Consider the following 16,124-nt stretch of genomic DNA (forward strand, 5'->3'; position numbering starts at 1 on the left):
GCATATTCATGTAACCACAATAAAAGGAGTGCTATGGGGAACCTGGCTGAGAGTCTGACGGAGGTCAAGTGGTGGAACGACACTTGACTCCAGGCAGGCCTCCCTTATGCATGAGTAACACGAAGAACTTTGCCTACTTGGTGTTCAATGCTTTTGCTGTGTAATTATATTGTCTTCAACGTTCCAGCGAATAGGTTCAAGCTACAAACCTATCAACTTTTTGTTTTTAACACCGGTGTGCAGTCAACACGTAACTTGTGAAACGTGAAATCAAACAGGCAGAGTGGATGAACATAACTGGCATAACTTTACATTAAGTCAAGTAACTGAGTTAAATTTCAAAGCAAGCAAAGGCACAAATATGAGAAACTTACCTGTTTGGCTTTTTTGTCTTTGCCCTTGTCTTTGCCTTTTTTGGATTCAGCAGAGGCAGGAGGTTGGAGTGCCTCACTCTTTGCCGTCTCCCTGGAAATCTCACACGCTGCTGCCATAGAAACCTGTAGTGAAATACGGTGCACACGTCATGGCACATACTGCACTCAGCTTGAGCCCAATTTGCATCTGAAGCCGCTGTCAAAGTTGTCAAGAGCAGTGGAGTTGAAGATGCACTACCTGCCATATCTGGAGCACAAAAGTGTAGGCTCTGAGCAGGTTAAGTTGGTGCTCAGGCGAAGTCTTGTCCTCCATGATGGCAAGCAGAGTGTGTGCTTGTATCAAGTAGTCCAGACGACGCACTTCCTTTAGACCGGACACATTTTGTGTAAATGACAACCCCTGGACTCCGAGCACGTACTCACTTTTCACAGGGCCCAAATCCCTCTCTACAGATTCATCCTCTGGAGAAAAAAGAGACATAAAAGATGTTAAACGAGAAACATATCTAGGATAATCTATCAGAATGACTGAAACACAGTTACAACTTAAGAGAATAATAAAGAGGTTTTATTGAAGAGGGCAGTTTATCTCTGAGGGAATATTAATGGTACTCACAGCAGGAGGCTATAAAGACTTCTTACAACTCTCTTTAAAGCGGTGCTATCTTATTCTCAGTGGGTACCTGTTAGGTATTTTAGTACCATGGTAGCATTTACTGGATATTGTTTTATAGTGACATTATGCAGGAAAACTCTGTCATTCAATAAGGCCCCTTTGTTTCAGTGTTTTTCTCTTTGACCCAAGAATTGATGTGTGAGAATCACAGGCTGGTACAAGGTTGAAATACCACAGAGATCACTCCCTCAGCTACATTAGTTTCTTAATCTTTTAGACGCCTGTTGAAGGCCAAATGGTTTGTTTCAGATTTCACTAATGTAAGAACTCTTTATTTTGTGCCTTGAAAATATGTCGCTGAGATAATCACAATTGTAGCTGAACTGATAAACTACACAAAGGATGCTTCTTCACCCAAGGGCAGGAAGACGCTCCCTTATCTTGGTCTGTACTGGTTTAAACTGATAATCTGCTGTCTCATCAATTTTACCCTCTATATAAACTGTTGTACTTGTGAATAAAGTTGAGTCAATTTGGGAAGACAACCTGAAGCAGTCTCTGTTTTCTTGTTCTCCCAAGCTGCTCCCGAGCTCGTACTAACACGCTGAATGGCATGCTTGAATGTTGCTTGAGAATATATTTGACTGTGTTACAGACTAAGGGACATTCTCTGCTGATAGACGTCCACGCCTCGGAGGAAGTCGATCCACGGATTAGGCCCTGGAAACCGTTTCCTTCAGTACCCACGTGGGATCTTGACAAATCTGTTTCCTCGAGTGGTCAGTTTGTTTTCCTCTGATCCAGTCTGGGTTTTTTTTGTTTTGTTTGCACAGGGGAACACATGACTTTAATGTTGAAGCAATTACACATAAGCAGTGGCAATGCTCATTTTAGGATCAGACTGATCAGATGTTAACCTAACACAGTGTAAAACATCAGGGATGGTTAAAAAAAAAAGCATGCAGACACATGTGCTAATGTGTAATCGCACACATGCAGACTTAATCCAAGTGGAAAAGCACTCCTGAGATGTGAACCTCAGGGGAATTCTCAGAATGTGTTACCTTCCCCCCCAGAGATTTTCAGAGTGCACAGTAGCAGAACTGGCAAAACTAGTCAGTGACACTTGTTTGACATAATACAATGAGCGAGACGAGACAGGGAGTCCTACCTACTCCATCTGCCTTCCCAGGTTCCATGTGTAGAAGGATATCTATTACCCATTGAACCTGAAGTTTGGCATCCTCTTTGGGGAAGTTGTGATTGTACAGCCACTGCCCAAAACTTAACAGAATGCTGACTTTCTGCCATTTAGTCTCTGCGCTCTGTTCAGAGATGACATTAAAAACACAAAAGTTAAAAAAAACAATCATAAACATGAAAAATTCAAGCCCGATCATATGGAACTCTTCACACCATATAAAAAGGTATTTGAAGTGGGTTGTAATGGCACGTCAGCACCACATGATGGTACTAAAACCATTGCTACAAATATTGCACTACCGCCATGCACAGTCAAAACACAGGGATTAATATTATGCACTTTATGACAGTTTTTTTTAATATGAAAAGTTTATAAATCATCCGCATGCATTATGTTTTCCATTTCGAGGTATATTACTGTGAGAGAGACGATGGCTTTCTGGTGGCAAGTCAGTTGTTTGGCTACCGTGTCAGCACACAGTGCCACCTGATGCCACATGAACGAATGGCACTGCTCCCCTTCATCTTCTAATTTCTGCATGTCTGGCAGTATGTTCTCTCCCAGCCGTGCTTTCACCAGCACACCATATTTGAGCAGAGACCTGGGTTAACACAACAAAGAGTCAAATGTCTATGTTTTTAAGCTCCTCTCATCTCTTCATGTTCATGATTTCACTCACAACCGGTGTCTACTGCGAGGCATGTCTCTCATAGCTTTGGCCAGCAGCTGCAGGGCGCTTTCAAAGTCTTCCTCATCGATGTAGATTTGGAGCAACAAACGGTAAATAGCTGCTCTCAGGGTTAGGACCTCTTCATCTTTCAAAGACGCAAATATACAGACACAGAAACATATAGAGTTTAAATGTTCGCCTCTAATGGAAAAGCAAACAAGTGTGTGTTCACCATTTTGTTATCAATTTGTTATCGGTAGCCAGCAAAAGCCACTAATGCTAACATAGCATGCATATATTTAGACTGTGGGAGGAAAGCAAAGCATCCAGAAAAAAACACAGCCAAGCACAGGAAAACAGAGGTTTGAACCCAGAGCCAAACCATACCACCAATATACAAAACAGATACAGAATAAAACTCATTGCAGTTTTGGGAGAAAGTTCTATATGTGTTTCATTTAAATACATGGAGTGGACTGGTATTTATCTATTTATTAACACTGGATCTCAAAGCACTGTAAACTCAGCTGGACAGTAGGAAGAAGCCAAAGTACGGATGTACAGGGAGAAGATGCAAACTTCACACAGAAAGGCTCCAGCCAGGGTATGAACCTGAATCTGTGAGGCGAGACAGTAAACCACTGCACTACTGTGCATCACCGTCATGAGGACAACCAAGAGTAATTATGATTTATGATTTTATGACTTTCACTGCTTGGGAATTCACAGGTATGTTATTGTCCATCAAAAAGGAGCACATAGCTATACTGAGGTCAAATAATTAGCTGTAGGGTACATTTGTGTAGATTGTATCAAAGTATGTATTATATTTTGAGGCTCTTTTTGGTGCTTACTTGTTGCTCTGTGTTTTGATCTCCTTAGAGGCTGTGCTGCCAAGGTCAGCGGCCTTTTCACTTTGCTCTGCTGCTGAAATACAACAGGAAAAGGATTAATGCTTTATTTTAACTCTCTTGGGAAATCGAGCATTTGCCGTAGGTAGTCGGTCATAGTTAGAGCTCACTGATAACACATAGGAGCAAAGGCTGTGTGACCTTTCCTTATATATATCCCTGTCTCAATATCTGTAAATTCTCTTCCAGACTCACTGGTTAGCAATTTGGGAATACTATACAAAAAAAGTCCATCATCTGTATATAAGCTAGATCATGTTTACCCCCACTTACAACATGTTGCTTAAGAACAGTGTTGAGAAGAGAAGAGCACGACAGATAAACATCATTCTGAATTCTCACATAAGTGCTCTTTAATTATAGATTTTGCAGTTGAACTGCTGTTTATCCCCGTGGCTGGATTGCTGTTCACAGGCAGAGATGGGCAGATGTTTTGCACAATTGCCACACCCACAAGCTTTTCCCCTTTAGGACCAAAAGAAAAAAAAACTGCACTGATTTTCAGAGGATGTTAAGACACCTTAGTCACCTTGATAGCAACAAAAATCAAGCGTTCAAAAAGATATAATTAAAAAATGGCATGAAAGAAATAGAGATTTTTTTTATTTTTAATGCTTTGCTCATTAGTGGCTCTTTTTGTTGTTGACTTTTTAGGCTGACGTTTTGTCTTTTCGGCTGTTGATATAGCAGAAAATGTTATAAATGATCCGGGAGAGGCTGTCTGTCTGTGTCTAAACCATTTCCCATAACATGGAGGCTCAGTGTCTGTTTTCGTTACTGCTGAGCTCTGTGTTAGTGCTGTACCACCACATTGTTAAACATCACAGAAATCTAGCATTGTAGTTGTGGAAAAAATGTCTTCCCACATATGTATTTTGGCCAGGTGCAGACAAAGAACAGTAGGGAATACCTGCAGTCTGGAGATTGTCTACATATGGGAAATACTTCTATGTTAAGATATTTAATTTATATGTGCAATGTATCTATTTCTACTAAAGCTGGATAATTAGATTATTTTGATTTACGTAGATATGGAGGGTCATCTATGTAAAATTCTTGCTCTGAATCGTTGGATAAATTGATATGGATGAATATGAGAATAGCTCATTAAATAACAAACGATTTATACATTTTCTTGTTTAGTGGTATGAACCAGGGCATTCAGGATCATCTTTAGGTTCTCCCGGAGCTGCTGCCTTTCCTCAGTGCTCCCTGTCAGAGGTAGACAAGTATTCCAGTAATGCCCGGCAGCAGTGACACACAATGTTGGACTGACAGCTTTCTCTGCGAAACTATGGACGAGAGAAAGGAGAACTCTGATTTAAGGGCAGAAATTTAAAATGCCTGAAAGTGCAGACTTAGAGACTAAAAAAAAAACAAAAACATTTTCAGCCTAAAGCATTAATCAATAAATCAGTTTACTCTAAACAGTACCTGACACTTGACAGGAGCACTTCCATTGCCTCCCTATAAGAGTGTAGATCTCCCCTGGACTCATGGACTAAGCTCAAACCTCTCAGGCAGGTTGCGATGCTCAGCATTTCATTCACTGCAGTTGGGCCATACCTACACATGTGAGATCATCTATCAGGCATTATCAATCAACAAACCAAACTGTAAAAGTGAAATATGTTAGCAACCTATGGGCTGAACATGTTTGCTAGGTTAATTGGTAATTCTAAATTGGCTGTCGGTGTTGAGTGTGAATGGTTGTCTGTCTTTAAGTGTTATTCCTGCGAGAGGTTGGAGACCTGTCAAGGGTGTGAAGTAGCTGTTAGGTGGACAGCATTTACCCGCTATTTGTGTGAATGTACCTGATCAGAAAGTGGCTGCACACAGTAAGCAGATTTGGTGTTGTAGCTTTAACGCTAGTGAATGCACTCACATAGACAGCCAAACAAGAACGCCTGGGTGAGTGAAGAGCACTGGAAAACTAAACTGACAAACATATCTCACAGTCTGTTAAACCTAATAACTTAGAGGATAAATAAGAGAACATTTTGCAGTATCTGTCAGTCCTGAAGGCCTGAATTTCTATTGAAAAAAAAAAAATTAAACAAACAAACCCCAAGACATGTTTTTTTGACTTTTTATAACTTGCTATATTTGTGTATAGTTTTGATTCAAAAACGAACTAAATGCTGTGCAAAAAGACTTTTTTAGACTAATTTGTGTAACTGTAACTTTAAGATCTTCACAGTACAGAACTGCATCTCTACATGTAACAGATATTAGACATTTAAAAACCGTACTGTCTATTTGAATAACGAATCATTAAGGGTGGCAATCATAAGTGGTGCGCCCTCTGTTGGAATCAAACACTCATTTAAGTTAGTCACCTTAAGATTCATTAATACAGTTTTCTTTTTTTTTCAGAGGCAGGATTCACATGGTTCACAGGCTGGTTCTGGCCCTCAGGCCATACTCTGCCCATGTAAGCTCTAGGTGAAATACTGGTAACACAGAACAAAAATATATGAGAATATCTCAATCAAACGAGATCAAACTTGGCACCGGACTTACTCGGGACGAAAGCAATACATCTGCCAAATCTGAAGCGGACTGGCTGTATAGTTGTCAAAGCCAAACAGAGCAGGCAAATAGACAGGTAGCTTAATACGCATCGATTTCTTGAATTATCAGTGGGTTATGGACAAGATGTCAACTGAGCCTCAAAGTCTTAACTACTTTGCCTGAAATGCTTTCTATAAGGAATCCCCATTTTTAAAAATGACCCTGGTACTTATTTTACAGTTGAAATAAACCAACCACACTTACAAAACACACGGCATGGTGTTGAGACTTTTTGTGGCTGCTTCCTCCAGCAGCAGAGCCCTCTTGGTGCAGCTGCACACTAAGCTGTAGTCCTTGACATCGTGGCAGAAGGCAGCCAGCTGGCACCACACCTGCAACTCCACCACGGCGTCGGACCATCTGCATTCCGACGCCATGCTCACCAGCTTTAGGTGAAGAGTGAAGAGAGGGGAGGGAATGAAAATGATGGTGGTGGCAGTGGTGGTCAGGGAAGAGGAAATGATGAGAGGGTTGTGGGAATACAAGGAAGGAGGACTGGAATTTGGAAGGGAACAAAATTAAGGGAAGGTAGGGGCAGACAGGGGAGGGTTGGGGCAGGGCCAGAAAAGTGATTGAATGGAGGCAGAAAAAGAAAGGTGAGAAATAAGGAAAGGAGTGGTGAGTGAAAAGGCAAGAGAAGAAAGTGAATGCATGGGTGTAAAGGATGAAGCAGGAGGAAGAAAAAGAAGGACAAGGACCGAAAAGAATGAATGGACATATGCAGACAAGAAAAAAATGGCAGAAAAAGCAGGAGCGGGATCGTAAAAAGTGAATGGAAAAAGCAGAAACATTGAGGATCTGTCCTTACTGATAAAAGAATAAGAGGAAGAGTGAAAGCAGATAGAGAGGTGGAATAAAGCCAAACTGTCTAAATGAGCAATTTTCAATAGGAAACTAAAATAAAATAAATGCACACGTGCTAATCATATCAGAGGAGTGACAACCATAATCCTAGTAAAGCTGGATGATCAAGGTTGGCACAGTACTTTTTTCATTTACTGACACTACTGACAAATGATGAGATGCAGACAGGCTGCAAGGGCTCAATGGGTCATGTTGACATCTGTTGTTGCAATCTGGGCATCAGCTACTGTAGGAAAACAGAGAAATACATACTGTGGAGAGACTGGGAACAGAGAACTCCATATGCCTCGGGTTCCTATTGCACTGGAGCATCTCCACTCCAACCAGCACACACGCCATCACAGACATGTCCTCATTCTCACTCTGCAAACACAGTGGAAAACAACTCATACTCAGCTGAAATCTACTCAATATATACATACAGTTTACTTAACTGAAACTCATATACATATACATTTGTGTATAAATTACACATAAAGATGTAGTATAATTAAGATATCGCATGTGTTCCAAATGCTGCGGAGATGCTCTTGTTGATAATGTATGACTTCCCATTGTGTGGAAAATGAGTCGATGAATGATTTATTGATTGCAATTAGAGATGAGCCGCTGTTATATTAACAGTGCAATTCCTAATTTGCATGACAAGAAGCGAACCTCATCTAGCTGTGAGTCAAAAACACATCAGGCCAAAGGAACTAATGTAGGGCAGGAGATTCTCGGCTGAGGAACAGTTAAAGGATTACAGTGACTAATTGAACGGTCTGCTCGAATGACAAATCACACTTGTGTTTTCCCCGTGTTTTTGTCCCCCTCTGAAGCCGCACAATCATACGACACCTGGAGACAAACAAATACACTAGCAGATACAAAGCTTGAATATGAAAAGGGCGGATGCAACACCTACAGCATCACAGAGCATGTCAGCAGTCATCACAGTATCATAAGCACATTAATACTTTATAATAATGACATTATTATGTTATGACACTGAGCCACACAGATGACTCAGCAACAATCCATCCTATGTTACATTTGACGTATTTTGTCATGTAACAAGAGGCTTCCAAAATGACTGTTTTAGGCTTATCATAAACTATAGAAGGAGCATTAGTCTTAAAGTGACCCTCAAAGTGAAAATTAAAATAATGCATGCACAGGAGGGTAGAAAAATAGCTTTGTTCTTCTTAATCATTCTTGTCACATGAGGAAAATTGAATTGCTTGAGGGCTTACATCACTGAAGTTTACTTTTTTATTTCTTTATTTTTTTATCCACTTATGTCAACTCCATTGGAAAACTGCAAACGCAGCAATATAAAAAACACAACCTCCGAAGCATTAACCTAACCTAATTTGATTCTGTCAGGATTAATTTAGTCAAAACAGACTTGTTATTCCGTCCTGGCTCTGTTCTAGGACCAACCCTTCTGTACATATGTATATGCGCAAAGTCTAAAATGAGGAAAGCCTACATCTCTGTCCCCTTCATGTCTATACTTGAGAAGCCAGTGAGAACAGTGGCGGGAGCTGATTGAATCAGAAATAGCACGACATGGAAGCGCTGCAGGAGAGGTGGGTATGCAAGCAGCTTGCAGATGTAGAGAAAGGTCAAACATAAATGGACACAGAGCTGGTTTAAGTTATGTTGCCACAAACACTATTTATACCCAGTGACTCCTAGTTTAACAGTTGTTTGTCTGAACTTGTATTTGATATAGTGTTGTAATAAATCTTCGAGACTGTAAATTACACAAACTCTAAATTAACTCTAAAATGCTAACTAATTTTCAATGGTGATACTTGGTTTCGTGTGAATGATTAGGCCCTAGACATGAACTAGCACCCTTAAATGAACCTAAAGAGAACTGCTAAGAATAGTACCTCTTCTTTCAGCATATTCATCTTTGAACCCGTTTGCTGTTGCAAGAGCCCATGGATCTGCACCCATGTAGCCAACACCCGTTTTCTTGCTGAGATGGGGACAGTCTCCCCTGGGATGGTAGCATTTGATATGCGAAGGGCGTGCTCGCATAGCTAGGAGGAGAAGCAGAAAACAATAATGAGCTATCTGAGACACTTAACAGGTGTCAGTCAGTTATTATACATCATGATGCATAATTATACTTCCCTAATGCAAGCTACAAAGGAGTCAGAATTCAGTAAGACTTTGTTCAAGTTGGACACTGGATCTGACCCTGCTATACCATTAATAAAACATACACAGCAAAGGATAGTTTTTTCTTCTTTTCTTTAAAATGGAAATAGACACAATGAAATTTAGTGAATAATTCACTGATAACGTGTCTTTTATCTGAAGTTACAGCTGGATTTCATGGCTGACCATCAGAATACATCAGGAGAAAGGAAACAAGGTTTAATTGTCAGGCGAGAGAACAAAGAAATCAGTCTTCAACAAAGACGTAGTCTTGAAAGCAACATGTGATCGTGTCCGCACGTGTGTGCGTGCGAGTGTGTGTATAAATGGGTGGATGTGCAGAATAAGAAAATACATTTCCTGTTTTAAGAGTTGTGTGATGCTTCATCATATGTCATATATATCCAATAGAGAAAGATCTGATATTCCCCTGTTGGTGGTCACACTATCTGTGTTTGTCCAGTTATTGCCCTGAATTTTTTTGCATTCGGTGAGCGGTTGCAATTGTAATAGATGCAGTGACCGGCTGTTTCTTGAGCGGTTGAGCATGTAGTCCCCTTGTCCTGTAGGCGACTTGAAGTGACTGCAATCACTGTTAGACAGGGAAGGTGTACAAATAATTGCCACATAGTTAATAAATGCAGACAGAATGCCTTTATGCTGCAATAAATCTGAGTCAGTCTGCGCTGGTTAGGACAACTCATCTTTTTGCAATCAGGGACTTGACCCAAATGTGTTGCCAGCTCGTTTTTTCTCATTAAATTTGCCTATATAAGCAAGGCTGCCAAACACCTTATATCATTTTGCTGTTATGTTACTGTCCTGCAGCAACTACACTGCTATTTAGGGAGGTTCTGACTTGACTTTGAATGTGGATGGCAACAAATTTACAATTGTCACCAATTTATTTCAGCTAATTGCCAAACTATTACAAGCAGATATAATGGACAACTTGACCCCCGCCAATCACAAACTAATATCAGATTGACTCCATCTATGTCCCCTTTTATTGCTGTCTTGAACAACCAAAGGGCAAGTGACTGAGCAGTCACAGACCACTAAAAAAGCACCCATTTTAAAGCTGAGAAAGCTGAACTACAATTCAGTGCTCAGTGGCCAAATCAAGAGAGCATGAAGGCTGCTCTCTATACAAACAGACCATTGTTTGCATAAAGTAGAATCATATATACAGCTGGGGAGCATTTCAAAGGTTTCTAGTAAGTCCTGATGGTTTAGACTCTGATTTGGAAAGTGACAATTTAGATTTGAAAGTCTAAAACTTTTTTTCTTTTTAAAGATGTCAGTCTGTAAATGTTAAATTCACACTGTTAGCTGTGTAATATCTGCACAAAGAGATTAACGCTTGACTTTCTGAACACGTCTTGCAAACATTCAGCAAACTGCATTCAGAGATTGTACACACTGTGCGCTAAACTCTTTTCACAGATTCCAATCAGTTCTTAAGCTTTCAGCGCTGGGATTTTAGACATTGTTTTCACAGTGAAAAGATAAAAACTGAACAAAAACAAACTCAAAACACTCCAATCAGTCAGACACAAGGAAGATTCTGTGTTCTTCCACAACATCCATCCAAGAAGTTAGCAGGTTTCTAACTAAATATGCTTTGGTTAGTTAGAATGTACCATACATATACACCCTGTTAGTCATAATTACATGTTACATAACCTTTCTGAACACGTCCCTGTAGAGACAGTGGTCTAATTATATCTTATCGTCTCCACAAGTATCAGCCAAAATCAGCTCCAATCATCAGTGGCCCTGGAGATAGCTTTGCTTTAAAGAAATCCCAAGATAAACATATTTAATCTTGATGAAAATATCTCTATGACCTAACAAACTGCTTCAGAAAATCCTAGGTCAGGAAGTTTTAATATAACTTGTGTGATATAAAGAAAAGCACAGCCACATTAAGAGACTCACCTCTAATGCCTTGTGGACATCCTGGAGGCCAGCAGGATCTAAGAAACCCCCACAGGTGCTGGCAGCCTTTGCTATGCCCTTCTCAGCTCTTTTTTTGCCCTTGTCTTCTGCTGGAGCTGGCACAACGCTGTCTGGCCCAAACAGAGGCTGAATCAACCCTTGGGCCACAGCATCACACAGCAGCACAAAAAGAACATGGTTCCTGAGAAACACAAACAAATAATGTTCCCCTCACCACAGATTTGGCTACGAAAAAACTAAGTGTTCCTTGGGTCACATGTCACATGAGAATGCCAGTGTATTCTAACATTTGCACAATTATTGTTATGCCCAAGGAGAGTTTGGTCTGTTCTCATGAACGCTTCACTGCTTCTTTCTATAGCCAAAAATAAGAGCAGTGCTTAAATGGTCTCCTCTGCTGTCAGGAGCAACAAAAGAAATAAGCTTCAGATACGTTTCTGAGGATGAACGCACATTTTGTAAGTTTTACTTGAACTGAAGGACTTTGTATTCACTTTATTCCACAGAGAGTAGATAAAGAAATGTCTGGCCTGATGAAAGTCTTTCAGAACGCACAGAATAAGATAAAATGTGTGTGATCATCAGTCTAAAAACATTTTCATTTCTAAGAAATGCGGAACAATGTACTGATGAATAGAGACAGTGTATCACCAAAAACAAAGAAACACACACAAATGCAGAAAACTATTAATTAATTGTTGGTTAAGCAGCTCTAACATATAAAACAAATAAAAACAAGAAGCACTCCATCAAGGCAGCTCATTCTCTGGGCAGTATTTACTTTTAAGGGAAAGGTATTGTATGTTATAGACATACAATAGCTCCATAATCATATAGCTCTCTATGTATCAACCTATTGAGCTTGAATAAGTGGTCAGAGGTTTTAAATTGCTACATGTTATTTCCTATGTGTTGACAATACACACCACACATGTAAGAATCAGAGTTTATACGTTATAAGGCTTTTTTTTTTTTTTGCCAATTTTAGACCAATAAGTCGTTAAGCTGACCTTAGTGGATGTAAAACAAATTTTAATGGATTGTTAACAAGAACTGAATCTGCACCAAGTTTCATTCAAAATGTTTCAAGCTATTGTATTTACAGACAGAACAATACACATTCAAAGGCTACCAAAAAAACATAACCACCTTGGGGGAGGTAGAGAATAATCAAAATAAAATGTAAATAATAATGTAAATAAAATGGATGAAAACCAAAATGTGTTTTGTCATTTAGAGGTTGCTCTTATTTGCTCAACACACAATGTATTTACAAAACATATTTATGTGATTTCATCTAACTTTTTTAGTTACACCAGCAAGACATAATATCCTGTGTAATTTTCTCTGTTTCAGCTAAACTACAAAGTGCGAGGAGCTGCAGGTGTCATGCTGATGAGGAAAGATCCAAAGCAGACAGAAAACTAGCTTGGGCTTGCAGGGACTCAAAAGGCACTATAATAACCAACTAAAAAAAAGAGTGCTGCATAATGATAGCATTTCAAAAGGGTAAAAAATAAGAACACAGACTGGTATGAAATGAAAACAACCTCACACAGACAGAGACAAAGACACAGACTAAGAAGAAACATATGAACTTAATCAGAATCTAAGGGAGCATCGAATAACTCATTTTTGCAACCACTTATCCTTGACCTTAGTGGAAAATGTCATGAAGTCGAGGAAAGGTGAGAAGAAGAATTTATAAGACCACAGAAAATGCATTATGCTCTGAGAATCCAGCTGAACATAGAATATACTCACTAAATTAACAATGTGATGTCTCCTGGATGTCTGCTGTGTTGAAACTACCAAATACATATCTTGGAGCCTATCCCAGCTGCCCTGAAGCAAAAACTAATTTAATGATAATCCTAAGTGCTGGCAAAAACAACAACGGGTATAACTAACGTAGCTCATGACCTTGATTTAGAGAAGTAATGAGTAAGAACTTAACAACTTGATAAGAGGCAGATTTCATCTAGAATGTCATGGATTTTGTTTCATAATGAGTTTTTCTGTGGTGCTTTTACAGTTCAGATTCTCAGGGTGTGTTTTAATTATCTTTATGTTAGATTAGTGAAGCTGTGACACCGCAGGTAAGGTATAATTTTCTAAAAAAAAAAGCCTACCCAGTGTACCCCGTCTTCTGGAGCATGTCCACAAGACTCTGGAAGGTGGGAAGCAGGCGTGTGTATTCCCTAGCTGCCAGCAAGTGGCTATTGTAATTCCACAGGTAAATGGCTGCATTAGCTACCACCCACGACTCTCCGATCTCTGCTCCGAGCTCCCCTGCCCGCAAGAAGTTGGAGGTGGTGTAGGCACATAGAGCCTGGATCCAGTCCCTGGGTGAGAGAAGCACAGAAATATAGAAGAGAGTGAAAAAAGGATAGAAAAAGTACTCTTTGTGCGTGTTTGTGTGCAGTACAATATTTTCAATTTCATCTTTAAACTTGTTTTAGCATGAACACGTTCATCTACTGAAGGAAAATTACTCAATCAAGTTTTTACAGAATTTGCAAATTCTACTTAAGAAGGTATTCATCTTATTTCACAGTAACAGCTCGCAGCCCTTGTAATTCTACAATATGCCAGAAATAGATTTCAGGCAGGTCTCAGGCACAGCACATCAGTACAGTGATTTCAATGGTGAATGTCATGTGTCAAGTCTTGTCAAGTCAATAAAGAAAATAGGCTGCTGTTTTATCTAATACAACGATGGCTGGAATCCAAGAAAGAAGACAAGATGGAAAACACTCTGGAAAAATAGAAAATAAAAAAAAAAAGTCCCAAAATATATTAAACAAATGATAAATAATAATATACTATAGTGACCCTGACCACCATAATGCTGATCTCACTATAACAAGCAATGAGGAGTATCTGATCCTTACCCTTTAACTACATTACACAAGATATCTGAACCCTTCTTCCATAACATCTGATTGCTTTAGAAATGTTCCCAGATCAGGTTTGAACTCTTAGTTTGACAAATAAGGAAATTAAGCTCATTTAATTAGTAGGTGCAAAGCAGAGTACTCGATTACTGTTTAATTGTAAGAGTTAATGTAACTGTTTAGTTTCAATTAATCAGGTATTTAGATGCTTTTTCAAAGAAGCAAACAATTTCTGGTAAATATGACGGTATTTCTCTGCTACTTTTATTTTGATGGAGGAAAAAGAACAAGACAAAAACTCATGACCTTCCCAATGTTTGTGTCTCCCCCCCAACTCTTTGGCACACAGATGTGTACAAGTGGAATGTACAGTGGGGCAAAAAAGTATTTAGTCAGCCACCGATTGTGCAAGTTCCCCCACCTAAAATGATGACAGAGGTCAGTAATTTGCACCAGAGGTACACTTCAACTGTGAGAGACAGAATGTGAAAAAAAATCCATGAATCCACATGGTAGGATTTGTAAAGAATTTATTCGTAAATCAGGGTGGAAAATAAGTATTTGGTCAATAACAAAAATACAACTCAATACTTTGTAACTTAACCTTTGTTGGCAATAACAGAGGTCAAACGTTTACTATAGGTCTTTACCAGGTTTGCACACACAGTAGCTGGTATTTTGGCCCATTCCTCCATGCAGATCTTCTCGAGAGCAGTGATGTTTTGGGGCTGTCGCCGAGCAACACGGACTTTCAACTCCCGCCACAGATTTTCTATGGGGTTGAGGTCTGGAGACTGGCTAGGCCACTCCAGGACTTTCAAATGCTTCTTACGGAGCCACTCCTTTGTTGCCCGGGCGGTGTGTTTTGGATCATTGTCATGTTGGAAGACCCAGCCTCGTTTCATCTTCAAAGTTCTCACTGATGGAAGGAGGTTTTGGCTCAAAATCTCACGATACATGGCCCCATTCATTCTGTCCTTAACACGGATCAGTCGTCCTGTCCCCTTGGCAGAAAAACAGCCCCATAGCATGATGTTTCCACCCCCATGCTTCACAGTAGGTATGGTGTTCTTGGGATGCAACTCAGTATTCTTCTTCCTCCAAACACGACGAGTTGAGTTTATACCAAAAAGTTCTACTTTGGTTTCATCTGACCACATGACATTCTCCCAATCCTCTGCTGTATCATCCATGTGCTCTCTGGCAAACTTCAGACGGGCCTGGACATGCACTGGCTTCAGCAGCGCAACACGTCTGGCACTGCGGGATTTGATTCCCTGCCGTTGTAGTGTGTTACTGATGGTGACCTTTGTTACTTTGGTCCCAGCTCTCTGCAGGTCATTCACCAGGTCCCCCCGTGTGGTTCTGGGATCTTTGCTCACCGTTCTCATGATCATTTTGACCCCACGGGATGAGATCTTGCGTGGAGCCCCAGATCGAGGGAGATTATCAGTGGTCTTGTATGTCTTCCATTTTCTGATGATTGCTCCCACAGTTGATTTTTTCACACCAAGCTGCTTGCCTATTGTAGATTCACTCTTCCCAGTCTGGTGCAGGTCTACAATACTTTTCCTGGTGTCCTTCGAAAGCTCTTTGGTCTTGGCCATGGCGGAGTTTGGAGTCTGACTGTTTGAGGCTGTGGACAGGTGTCTTTTATACAGATGATGAGTTCAAACAGGTGCCATTCATACAGGTAACGAGTGGGGGACAGAAAAGCTTCTTACAGAGGACGTTACAGGTCTGTGAGAGCCAGAGATTTTCCTTGTCTGAGGTGACCAAATACTTATTTTCCACCCTGATTTACGAATAAATTCTTTACAAATCCTACCATGTGGATTCATGGATTTTTTTTTTCACATTCTGTCTCTCACAGTTGAAGTGTACCTCTGGTGCAA

General features: G+C 40.1%; 1 protein-coding gene across 6 annotated transcripts in view; it reads right to left on the reverse strand.

Moving 5' to 3' along the window:
* Positions 1-16,124, reverse strand: part of cfap46 (cilia and flagella associated protein 46) — a 73,023-nt gene that overhangs the window by 30,845 nt on the left and 26,054 nt on the right. For 2 of the 6 annotated variants that reach the window (XM_086258388.1, XM_086258384.1), the window contains exons 18-30: positions 13,465-13,677; positions 11,312-11,513; positions 9,097-9,249; positions 7,466-7,576; positions 6,554-6,735; positions 5,210-5,341; positions 4,905-5,067; positions 3,719-3,788; positions 2,874-3,009; positions 2,612-2,795; positions 2,162-2,315; positions 613-836; positions 375-497 (exon numbers count right to left, since the gene is read on the reverse strand). In XM_086258388.1, the coding sequence (XP_086114514.1) occupies positions 375-497; positions 613-836; positions 2,162-2,315; positions 2,612-2,795; positions 2,874-3,009; positions 3,719-3,788; positions 4,905-5,067; positions 5,210-5,341; positions 6,554-6,735; positions 7,466-7,576; positions 9,097-9,249; positions 11,312-11,513; positions 13,465-13,677 (2,047 nt within the window). Of the gene's footprint in view, positions 1-374; positions 498-612; positions 837-2,161; positions 2,316-2,611; positions 2,796-2,873; positions 3,010-3,718; positions 3,792-4,904; positions 5,068-5,209; positions 5,342-6,553; positions 6,736-7,465; positions 7,577-9,096; positions 9,250-11,311; positions 11,514-13,464; positions 13,678-16,124 lie in introns of all 6 variants that reach the window. The other 4 variants (XM_086258387.1, XM_086258383.1, XM_086258389.1 and 1 more) reach the window with 3 other exon arrangements.

This window comes from Aulonocara sp. 'chitande type north' Nkhata Bay, linkage group LG13 (genome assembly GCF_057382095.1).
Source record: "Aulonocara sp. 'chitande type north' Nkhata Bay isolate Kocher_YH1m ecotype deep benthic linkage group LG13, A_spYH_male_GT1.1, whole genome shotgun sequence".
NCBI classification, from domain to species: domain Eukaryota; kingdom Metazoa; phylum Chordata; class Actinopteri; order Cichliformes; family Cichlidae; genus Aulonocara; species Aulonocara sp. 'chitande type north' Nkhata Bay.